The 13137-nt window shown below is 34.4% G+C and overlaps 1 protein-coding gene across 3 annotated transcripts in view; it reads right to left on the reverse strand.

The window, feature by feature from the left end:
• Positions 1-13137, reverse strand: part of LOC143237283 (netrin-1-like) — an 85826-nt gene that overhangs the window by 12595 nt on the left and 60094 nt on the right. For all 3 annotated transcript variants that reach the window (XM_076476360.1, XM_076476357.1, XM_076476358.1), the window contains exon 2: positions 10153-10341. In XM_076476360.1, coding sequence (XP_076332475.1) covers positions 10153-10341 — 189 coding nt within the window. The remainder of the gene's footprint in view (positions 1-10152; positions 10342-13137) is intronic.

The following is a 13137-nucleotide window of genomic DNA, read 5'->3' on the forward strand; positions in this document are numbered from 1 at the left end:
GTAGCAATTTGCAGTTAAAAGTAAGCAGTGTTTACTTGCACGTGCTTATGACGTGTGAAGATTTAACTAATAATTGGTTGCATAAGATAATAAAGCTTCTGGCACTTTGGATTTTGTTTTTAAAAAAGGCCATTGAGAAATGAAAGGATCTAATAAGAACACGACAAAAAAAAACATGAAGAAAAATCCTATAAACCAAGTGCTTGGGTAAACATCAAATTAAATATAGACGTGGGCGTAAATGGTGGGGGTCCTGCATTTAATTCGAAATAAGATAAAATGTTAAATGGTAGGAGTGGGAAATTGTTTGTTTCTTCTGATAGCACATAAAACACAAGATGCTTGGTTAAACTTCTCATATAAATAAATGAATCACCTTATTAAGTTAGTTGTGTCTTTAGTACAAGAAAAACGCTCATGCACATGGTGTAATGTTTGGCATGTCAATCATCTCTCTGCTAGAGCTGCAATTCATAAGTGGAGGCGTGACAACGTGGGTGATCAGTAAGTAACCAATCCATCTTTGTAATCAACACCATTTGAATTTATAAAAATCTGACCAATGACTAACGAATCTTACCTATCACAGTATAATCGGGAGTACTCGATAATTGTCATATCATTCAAGAGTTCGTATCAACAGAAGTGGAGAAAGATCAGTAAAAACTTTACAAAGTTTGTAGAATCTGAAGAGAAGACAGTAAACAACTTTACAAAGTTTGTGGAAGCAGAAGTGAAGACAGTAAACAGCTTTACAAAGTTCGTAGAATCTGAAGAGAAGACAGTAAACAACTTTACAAAGTTTGTAGAAGCAGAAGTGAAGACAGTAAACAGCTTTACAAAGTTCGTAGAATCTGAAGAGAAGACAGTAAACAACTTTACAAAGTTTGTAGAAGCAGAAGTGAAGACAGTAAACAGCTTTATAAAGTTTGTAAAATTTGAAGTGAAGAAAAGATAGCTAACAACTTTCCAAAGTTTGTTGAGTCAGAAGTGAAGAGAAGATAGTTAATAACTTTACAAAGTTTGTATAATCAGAGTGAACATAAGATAGTTAATAACTTTACAAAGTTTGTATAATCAGAGTGAACATAAGATAGTTAACAACTTTACAAAGTTTGTAGAATCTGAAGAGAAGACAGTAAACAGCTTTACAAAGTTTGTAAAATCTAAAGTGAAGAGAAGATAGTTAACAGCTTTACAAAGTTTGTAGAATCTAAAGAGAAAATAGTTAACAGCTTTGCAAAGTTTGTAGAATCTGAAATGAAGAGAAGATAGCTAACTACTTTACAAAGTTTGTATAATCAGAGTGAAGAGAAGATAGTTAACAACTTTACAAAGTTTGTAGAATCTGAAGAGAAGACAGTAAATAGCTTTATAAAGCTTGTAGAAACAAAAGTGAAGTCACTTAATTGCTTTACAAAGTTTGTAGAATTTGAAGTGAAGATAGTTAACAACTACGCAAGAGATTAGCTGCCAATTTAAATTTCGTATAATCAGAAGTTACTGGTGACGAACCTGCATCTTATTTTCATAATTGAAGAGTGTGCAGTTTACATCTTACACGTATTCATAGGAATACTGGGGATTATGGCTAATCCATCCATTCTAAAATTATTTTAGAAAAACGTTACGACTGCTCAGTTCACACCTTACTCTTATTCTATGAACAGAAGTGACTATGGCCAATCAATTTATTCTATTATATATAATATTTATATTATTATAAATTATTAACAGTTGGTTGGTTGTTTTAAATTTCGCGCAAAACTATACAAAGACTATTTGCGCTAGCCATCCCTATTCTGGCAGTGATAGACCAGAGAAAAGGCAACTAGTCATTGCTATTCGCCGCTACTCTTTCAATCCACATCTTCCTAATTCCGTATATGCGGAACTTCAAAGTAGGCTGTTAACACCTTCAAATTTTCGTTTAGACAGTGGACATCATTGTTCCAATATTTGTCAATGTTTTTATTGGATGAAGACCAATACACATCTTGCAAATGTTCGTGAAAGCAGAAGCTCAAAGTGGCCAATTTTTCACCTGCCCTGTTTTCAAACAGACAGAAGTTACTAATGGTCTTACCAGTCTTCATATGAACCCTAATTAGTAGTAATAATTTCACATATTTCCAAGTTTTGTACCTACAGAAGTTGGTGAAGTACAATAAGTTCACTATAATTACACAATAGTATTGTAAAGACTTACTCTGGATTAAGTTTTTAATGTTTCCTCAAACCATAACCCGTGTTACTTACAATCTATAAGATGACGCGAACCTAGTCTCCACAAATTATAAAACTTTTTTTTTAACAAAACGTGGTTTTAAAATAAGGGTTAACCGTTCTCCATTTCAATGAAAATAGAACATTAATTTGTTATTACGTCTAAAGCTACTCATAACATAACATACTCCTATCACAATATCTACGAACAGTTTTACATTCCAAAAGCTTCACATTATAAATACAGTATCACGAATGCGTATTTTATGACCACACTGTTTGAGGAGACCAAAGGTTACCTCTAAAAAGCACTAACGTACATTAAACGCTTCACAATAAAGAAACTCGATTCTATTACTGAAGCATCACACTAAAGAAAAAAAAGTCACCCAGAGTAGGAGAAACCTTTTGTATTATTTAGAAACCAACCAAACTCGTTCCCCGGTGTGTCAGCGGCAAATTTACGGAGGCAGATAGCATAGCCTAATTCGTAACTTTATTTTAAAATAAACAAACTTCACTGTAATATTCACTCTTCGCTCAAATTATGAGAACTCATCGGAAATATTAATAGAAACAAGAATAGTTAAGTGAATGTGACGAAGTTGTGCGTTTTGTGAAGAGACTTAAAGATGTTGAAAAATCGGTTCTTTAACATTAATACAAGATGTAAAGGAAAAGAAGTCTGGTTATGGAAACCATGTTTGACTAAGATAAAGAAGTTCTATTGGAGTTTGTTAATATATTAAATATTTATTTGTATTATATATTATAAAGCTGTTTTAGGCTTAGCTTAGAAGAAGAGGTTTTTTATGGTTGATTAAGATAAGAAACATTTGTCTGTATTAGAAAGATTAAGTTTGACTAGGATGGAAAGATCCTGTTAGGTTGGTTAAGATATGAAAGACTTGATTGTTTTTATTAGAGAATTTAGGTTTGGCTAGGATGGAGAGGTTCTGTTAGGATTAAGATAAGGCACATTTGCTTGTATTATGAAGTTTATTTAAGTTTGGTTATGATGGAAAGGTTCTGTTAAGAGTTGGTAAAGATGAATATTTCATTGTGAGTATTAGTTAAGGCTGATTACAAATTAAGCTTTTTAGACTATTTAGTATGAAAAGCTAGGTTAAATTTAGATTGAGTGAGTTGTCTTAAACCTTATTCGACCTTAATTTGTTTTCCTTACTAAAGTTCTCCATCTTACCTCTGCTTTAAGTGGGAAACCAAGTTTAAAACGATATGGATAATGTTGGATTACATTACACGGAGCAAATTAAGTTAGGAGGATGATGCGGTGAAAAGAAGCTGATTAGATCGGACAGATTAAGTTAGATTAGGCTTAGATGAAATGAAATCATTCTATAGGAACTATAAATTGAGGAAGAGGGAAAAGAAAAACAGTTTACGAAAGAAACTTTGTTTAGAAGAAGACAATATAATATAACCAGATAAAATACAATTGTGTGAAATATGGAAACGTAGTTACCTTGTAAGGATTGTTTAAAACACAAAGGAATGGTTAGAATTGCTGTTAAGTTCGACGTTTCCTACAAAACACTTTTCCTGCATATGATCATAATAAAAAAGAATATTGAACACATTATAATGAAGAGAAAATACAAAAACTATATGATTTTATGATTAATGAAAGGTGTTCTTAGGACATGAAAAGTTTCTTCCCTTATATGTAATTGTATAAAACATCCATAAAATCTACAAAACACAAAGTGTAAAACCGAAAATTTTCAGGTATCTCCTCATGAATCTTACAAATGTTCATACCAAGTTTGGTGAAGATTCACCAACAGGGGGTGAAGCAGTGGCAAAAAAAACAAAACACCATTAAAAGCTGCAAAACTGAAAACTTGTATCTCCCCATGAACTTAATGAACCTCCAGATGAATTTTGGTGAAGAACCATCCACATCCTGCGAAGTACTTACATGGACATACAATAGACAGTACTATTATATTTATACAGAATTATTTAAAAATAATTACCCAGTGCATATAGAAGTTCAAAACCAAAATAACAAACCGGTGAATACTCAGAAACGAATAAAAAATATACACACCTGAAAGTAAAACATTATGAACATGATTGGCATTCAGAATTTTTTACCAATCCGTCTTTTCCACATCAAGTTTGGGTTTACTGTAGCTTGCGAAGAAAAACATCTTCGTAAAATTAATTGCCAGGGATGAAATACGCTGACCACAGGAGAATCAAGTCTTTTAAACTTGAAAATAATGTTCAGGTCGTTAAGGAAAATCCAAAATGATCCCAGTAGGTGTGTGAAAGGGGGAGATTGGAGGTAGGGGTAGGTACAATAAACTACTTTGTCAATATATCTCCGGAAGAAAAAAACAAAAACAGGGTTAGCTCCATCCATTGGAAACTGCATGTTGGATATATTTACGACTACATTCTTGCTGGTACCTGAAGGCGACGAGAGTTATGTGTTTGTCCCAGCGGGAAACTTATTGGCCAGTCCAGCAGCGACTGATTGTTGAATAGATCAGTTACGAATGAAAATTGTTTTAAAAATACGATAGAACACGTCATTGTAGCATAGCTTTAAACTTCAGTAAAGAGAAGCAGCCCTAGTTACCTTTACTATAACTATAATAAAAGATGCATTCTAGTGCCACAAAATACCTCATTTTTCATTGCTTTGCTGTCAAGTTACCAGGCAAGAATTTCTTTATCACAAAAACAACAAATATACACACACACACGCACAAACCAGTCGCCAGTTCTCTTTAAGCCTAATCCCATAACCTGTAGGCTTTAGTGCGGATTTACAATCATAAACCATGTAAGTATTATGGGTGTATTCCAAGATTCAACGTTGGCACGCCCTATTCCTAAAGTCAACTTTTGCTATCATTCACTTCCGATGGTGCTTCATCGTTGGCTTCAATACACTCAACAGTCCAGAGGTGGATTAAGCTTGAAAAAAAGCAATATGGCGGTTTTTATGAGGTAAGTGACACTTATGACGTAGTATGCTGTAAATGTAGAGTTGGCATTAAACAAAAAATGAAGAAAGCCTAGAATTAGGAAAAAGAATTAAGTCTACCGAACAACTTTCAACATTGCTAATGTGCTACTAGCTTTTGATAAAATGTAATATAGTCCTGCGTCCTTCATACACAAACACATACGATAAATTATTCTACTTTTCGTTAAAATATGACACCCCAATCACAAACCTACAGCTGCTTACGGTTACGCCAACATTTCCAGACAAGACGTCAGTGACTTCCCAACAGGTAACGGTTCAGACGAGTCTAACTAACTCTTGTGTGTTAAAGATTTTGACAACCAGATGGCTCTGTCTCTTTTCCTAACTTCGTACAATAAACAAGCAGCTATAACTAAATCATTATATCACAACCGGATGTAACTGGTATTCTCTCGTCAGTAATAATTTTATAACACATCAAGACACAGGATGTGTATTTAAAGATGTAATTAGTTTCGTTGTTTATGATATCTTCAAAAGAATTAGACACAACTGGGTAGGATAGAGTTCGCTTCATAAAGTTATCTTAAAAGTTCTAATTAACTGAAAATGTCTAATATAATTTTCAGAGTTTAATCTGCCGTTTAGCTCGTGATGCTAGGGAATGTAAAACAAGGTTTCTGTGGTACAAAGTACAAGATATTTTAACGACGGACTACAACTGTCCAAATGGAAATGGGAAGTACATTTTTGATTAAAATTTTAAATAAATTCATTATTTGTATAAAACAGGAGGAATGAGACATTAACAAAAATAAACGTAATTCACTTGTAAAATTAATGCAACAAACAAACCCGTTTTATCTACTGCTGTACGCATTTCTTTTTATTTAAAGCTTGGCCTATCTTTCTTCATAACTGGTTCATAAAGACCCTTTAAATAATATCCAACGACAAGGTGTATTTGAAATATCTTCGTACACTAGACACCTCAGCAGGGTGCCTTTTCCTTACAGCTTACACGAATAGTTTGGTTTGAAATACAAACACCTCGCTCTTAACCCTTTCGCTTTATTTAAGGAATTCTTTACCGCTCCTCCAAAACGTATAGTGTTATAATCTCCGTCTCAATCTATTAACATTAAAAGTTATAGAGTCTAGAAGGCTAAATTTTTGTTTTGTTTCTTGTAATGCAGAAAATAATACCACACGTTTCTCTGACCACGTGGTAATAGATGTTCTTAACTTGAATACATATTAATTACGAATAAACTAAAATTATAGTTCAATGAAGTTTAAACCTAAAGTATCAAAATGAAATAATTAGATTTTTAAAATGTAATTAACTGTGCATAACGTAATTTTCTTCTCCTTACGTTGTTTGTCAAAACGTTATATTTTTTAGTTTATTAATTTGTTTGAATATTTAACTACAATCTCAGTAATGTTAAGTGCATAATTTTATATATATATATATATATATAAACAATGGTCGCACATATATATATGTATATAATTTACTTTGCTTCAGATTTTCGTATTTAATTTGCAATATTCGCTGTAGCATAATGGTTCATCAAATATTTCACCCACGGCATATCGGTTCACAGAACGGCTCCGAATTTGAGATCTATTTATAGTTTTGGCCTCAGAAAGTCAAACCCTTTTGACTGATATATTTGACCACGCTCAAAATTTCATAGATTAATTTACTCTAATTCTACCCAAAAGAAATTTTGTCAGAGAGTCTGATGAGTACTAAAATTGACTCGGGTATACGAGCTCCGGTTTTTGGAAAGGGAATTAATTATAAAGGATTAATTATAAAGGGAATTCATTATAAAGGATTAATCCCGTTTTTATACTCCTCCTCCACATCTACTGCTTAATTTAAATTCCAGTGCTCTTCACTATTTTTACAAATAATTAAAACATTTCATTTTTCCTATACAAAAACACAATCAAACTAACATATAGAGAAGTTGTATAAAATATTGGCGTTTATTTGATCATAATAGTCACCAAAAAGACTGACATGGTCAAAGGTTGAACCTAAATTAAACGGTCGCCACCCACGAGAATCAAAGCAGTTCTCCAGCAATCGTTGGATCAATCATCAAGTTGGTAATCGTTGTTCGTGAAGTCAGATATGGCGAGACTATAACGGTAAACTACGAGACATCTTAAGTGTTCTCTGTTGATTGATATGAAAGATGTTGAAGAAACGACGTTTGTTTATATGAAGTAGTATGTTTAATTTCTGCGGCGGCGTCACAAGTAATGAGCTCTATTACGTTTACAACTAAACCACTAATGTCTCACTTTAAAGCTTGGTTCCTTGACTATTTCAATTTTTACCTTAGATATTAAACTATTTCAATTTTTACCTTAGATATTAAAAGATGATAAAATATGTTTAAAACTAAACTTTAAGTTAAACATCTTTGTATCCTGCAATCACGTATGTCTGTCTGTCTGTGTTTCCATGCGCTTATCTCAAAAACTAATAAATTGAGATACACAGAAGTTTCACGCAAGATGGGAAGTCGATATGGGACAGTCCTCCCGAATTTGGTTTGGATCGAAATCCTGAATCACTTTCAAACATTTTTTGTATAATGTAAAGACAGAATATTTTCGCGGTTTTGCGTTAATATCTCTATGAAGTGTGATTGGATTTGTACCAAGTTTCATGAGCACATTAAGGTTGAGATTTCTCAACGCACTACAAAACTTGATCAAAATCGTTGATCATTCTGGAACTCGGAAGGATTTTCAAAAACTCTTCTAGGATTAAATTTTACGTTATCCAGCACGAACGCATGCACTCTCTTTAGTTACTAAGTTGGTGAGAGGCAACGAATCGCAACATGGTCTCGTACTGGAAACTTTTATGGATGAGAAACATATTTTGTATTTGGGGAAAAAATACTAAGGATATTATCTACAGCTATCTTTAATCTGACCAGAAGAAACGCAGCCAGTCAAGTAGAATCCTACCATTCATGATAATGAATTGACTGTTACTCTTATAACGCCTCCATAGCTTAAAGCGCAGGGAACATTTCGTGTTGTCGCACGAATTCAAACCCGATTATTTAGTTCCGAAATGCAAAGCTCTACCACGATGCATGCCCGCGCTCAGAATGTTAAGAAGGATAACTTCAAGTATGCTGACGTCATCAGCATTAATTTGACACTTGAGTGAATGGACGTATCATAAAACATAACAGTGGTTCATACATAATAGGGGTCGCACAATATTGTACAGAACCATAATAGAATGTTTAGGCAAAAAACAACTTAAACAATGAAGATTCAGTTCAAACACCACTTTATTGACTGCCAAGGCTGTACACATATAAAAATGCACAAAATCACGCATGTAAGATTTAACAGGTTAAAGAAAATTCGCTCAAAATGGCCCGTTTGTAATTATTATTATTACTGTTGGCCATTCTATAACAAAAACGGCTTGGTGTGTTGTACCCAAATCTCCTGTAGAATACTAAATAAGGCAGTAAGAACATCGTAGGGTATTGAAGAAAAGTTAATTTGTTTCTTCCACCTTTTACACAAGCTCAAAACATAATAATTATAGAGTAAAAGATGTTCCTTTAAAAAGGTTTTATTTGAAAAACACTGCTTTTTTATTGGTAAAATGTTTTACTAACTTAGTGGGGATTGTTTCTTAGTCTGTGTATATATTTGCCTATTGCTATGCATTATATATAGAGAATGTAGTTACATAGAAGCTATAAACGTTAACTACACTTGTATATACACAAACAGATCTCCATGGCAGTATCCAGCTCCAGCTTAACATTTTAGATCTCAACCTTGATCAAGTAGTTAATAGTAACAGTAAATAATCATGAACCACATCAGCTAGCTACTAAAAGCAAGAATACAATGCTGTAGATATCGTATACATTATTTACTTCAGCTACAAATCCCTATTTTGACTTCACCAAATGTAATTCTAGATAACAGTATGGAGTCAAACCAGGAGCAGTTTGTACTATATGTTTACAGTATCTCCAGCCTTGTCTATTCACGTGTGACTATCACTACTTGGAAGTTTTAAATTCCTAGTTTTTATTTATCTTGTTTTCTGATATGTTTCGTTATTCAAAGAGAAACGAAGTATCCGTTTATAGCCGCTTGCTTAATTGTTTCAGTACAATTTTGTTTCGAGTTATCCCTCTAAACGTTTCGAGATTCCATGTTCATCGTGTCCCTCTCACGGCCGTGCTTGCCTGATATATTACACCCCGAAACTCGTGATGTTCGATCCTATCAGAACCTGCGCCAACAGTTCGAAATATTCTCTTCAGTCTAGTGCAGTCTCTTGTTTTTAACAGAAAATAATCTTATGCTATAGAGCTGATAGCAACCTATGGGAATCGAACCATATCGGGAGAGTACAATGGCACTGATTTTATAAACCTAGTTTTTACCGCCAGAAGAGAATTAAATATCCTTCTGTATATTTTGTATTATTAAGAGAAAGGTTCATAATCAAATATCTGTGCTCTGTTACTGCAGGTATTGAAACTCGATATTTAGCGTTAAATTTCCCAGAAGGTTTGAACAATAGTAAAGAAACTTGCAACACAAACATATTAAAATAAATTTAATTATTAGAGTACAATCTCAAATAAACCTGAACCTTTTATGTTCATTATTTTCAACTTTACTAAATTATTTAGTGCAGTAAAAAAATTATTTAAAGAAAACATTTAATGAAAGCTATAATTTTCGAAAGAAATGTTAAACGAAAACTATATTTTTCAAAGGAAATGTTTAAAGAAAAATACTCTTTTGAAAGGAAATGTTAAATGAAAACTATAATTTTTAAAGGAAATGTTAAATGAAAACTGTAATTTTTAAAGGAAATGTTAAAACAACAGCTATTTTATTATGATTTTGGAAAACGTATGAACTATATTACTTACGTCGGCAAGCTTTGTGGTGGGTTATGTGTTTTTCTTGATCCCTGAAAAAACCTTCTCTACAATAGTGACAATGGCGGCCAGCAGTGTTATGTCGACACTTGAGACAGACACCACCACTCGTGCGTCCTGATAGTTTGTACAACTCCATATTGAAGCGACATTTTCTGGCGTGAAGGTTACAGTTGCAGGCTGGAAGAACACAAAATATGTAAATAACAATTATCTTCGATACCTTTCTTTATATCTAATAACTGCATACCGAAATTTCTTGGGTGAAAACGTAGAGACAAAACCTCTAATGATAAATATATATTTTTGTCTAATATCTAACATAGCCTATTAATAACATTGGAAATGTGTTAAACTACGCCATGTTTATTGATTGATTGTTTGTTTGTTTGTTTGTTTTAATTTTGCGCAAAGCTACACGAGGGCTATCTGTACTAGCCGTCCCTAATTTAGCAGTGTAAGACTAGAGGGAAGGCAGCTAGTCATCACCACCCACCACCAACTGGTGGTGCAGACCCGGTGGAAAGGTCTGAATTTAACACTGACGAAGACAGAATAAACTATATCAGTAAAACTCCCATCACGAAAGCAAAGAAAGTTAGGTTTCGTCTTGGGCTACTCTTTTACCAACGAATAGTGGGATTGACCGTCTCATTATAACGCCCACATCATTATTGAGTAGAACACTGTGGTGTTGAAACAAACATATATCACATTTCACTTTCGTTATTTCAGATTTTTGGACTTGAATGAATCCATATCTTCTGTGGTGAAGGGGGGAATAATGCGATAGTTTTCAACGTTAGGTATATGTTTTATATTTACATCACTCAAATGAATAGAGATGTGTAACGTTATACTTAGGTGTAGTAACATAGTTGTAGTGTTAACTGTTCAAGTGTGTGTTTGTTGAATTTCGCGCAAACCTATACGAGAGCTATCTGCGCTAGCCGTCCTTAATTTAGCATTGTAATACTGGAGGGAAGACAGCTAGTCATCACCATCCACCGCCAATTCTTGGACTACTATTTTACCAACGAATAGTGGGATTAACCGTCACATTATCACGCCTCTCCACAAGCATGTTTAATGCGAACCCACGACCCTCAGATTACGAGTCGGGCGTCTTAACCACCTGGCTGTTCAAGTGAATGCTGTATAAATATATAACATTTTGGGACAGCATAGGACCTATTAGTCCATCTTGGCTGTTCCGCACAATAAACTAAATGGTGTGTGTGTGTGTTTTAAATAGCAAAGCCACATCGTGCTATCTGCTGAGTCCATCAAAGGGAATTGAACCCCTGATTTAGCGTCGTAAGTCCGTAGCTTTACCATTGTACTAGCGGGGAACAACTAAATGTCCACTACTGTATTGAATATACGTTTTTATTGATAAATTAAGTGTAAATATTTGTGATAGTTAATAAAAATATCGTTTCCAACCCAACGATGTACACTCTGAATAAAATTGAAGAAAACCTTCGAAACTATTTCAAAATATAATCCAGCGTTTTACCGAGTTACTTGCTTGAAAAATTAGAATTTGCGGGATTTTCTTCGATAATTTGGAATAAAGCACCTGGTGACAATTTTCAAGAACGTGTTTGTCGCGTGGCCAAATGTAAGATACGATAAAAATAAATATCTTGGTCTTGAGATCCATAATTTTAAACGCATGTTGATGGTTCTAAAACAAGGAAATAACGAAATCAGAACAGTTTACATTGATAATGAAGTTAAAACCTATTTTTACAAAGATCAAGGGGATATACACGGGAGGAGTTCTCCCTTTGCAAACCCCCAAAATATTTTAACCATTTTACAAACGTTTTAATTCGTCCCCCCTCAGCTTGACAGCCCCTCCTTCCCCGGTGGAAAGGTCTGAATTTAACACTGACGAAGACAGAATAAACTATATCAGTAAAACTCCCATCACGAAAGCAAAGAAAGTTAGGTTTCGTCTTGACGGCAGTAGGTAGTGCAAGATGCACTAATTAGTTCGGTCGGTGATATTCTCGTGACTCCCTCTATCTTAACTCTAATAATATATATGTAAATATAAAGCACCAGGCTGGAGCCTTGTCATTTATTCTCTTCCATAAATTCAACGAGTAAATAGTAATTAACACTTATGAACGATGCCTCTCCCTAACTGACATGTTATAATTTTCCTTCAATACCCAACAAATCTGAGAGTCTGCGTGCATGTCTAATTTAAGACCCTGTTTAAAAAACCGCGTTGTAGACCCTATATTAGGACTAGGTGTTACCTTAAACTTTGCAGACAAACAAGCCTTAGCCAGTATCAGAAAGTATATTCATTCCCCTACTTTTTAAGGGCTCGTCAAACTATATCGGGGCTTAAATAATATGTCATATTTAATTACCACATCCTTTTGGCAACCACTCTAAGAGTAAAATAATTTATATATTTTTACAAACATGTTCCGAGTCGAAAATAGTAAGTTTCTTTAAAAATCTGAGTTAGTAATCGCACGCTACTAATGAAGTTACCAGCTGAGATTCTGACTCTTCTTACAAACGTATGTCTTTTCAAGTACAAGTTTGTTTGTTTGTTTTGAATTTTGCACAAAGCTACAAGAGGACTATCTGCGCTAGCCGTCCCTAATTTAGCAGTGTAAGACTAGACGGAAGGCAGCTAGTTATCACCACCCACCGCCAACTCTTGGGCTACTCTTTTACCAACGAATAGTGGGATCGACCGTCACATTATAACGCTCCCACGGCTGAAAGGGCGAGCATGTTTGGTATGACGGGGATTCGAACCCGCGACCCTCGGATTCCGAGTCGAGTGCCTCAACCACCTGGCCATGCCGGGCCTAACTACAAGTGACCGAAACGTTTTGTTACACCATTTCGAAACCATACAGAACTTATTGGTACTTTTGATCAAGGGCCCGGCATGGCCATGGCGTGCAACTCGTAATCTGAGGGTCGCGGGTTCGCATCCCG

Source organism: Tachypleus tridentatus, chromosome 13 (genome assembly GCF_004210375.1).
Source record: "Tachypleus tridentatus isolate NWPU-2018 chromosome 13, ASM421037v1, whole genome shotgun sequence".
Classification (NCBI taxonomy): domain Eukaryota; kingdom Metazoa; phylum Arthropoda; class Merostomata; order Xiphosura; family Limulidae; genus Tachypleus; species Tachypleus tridentatus.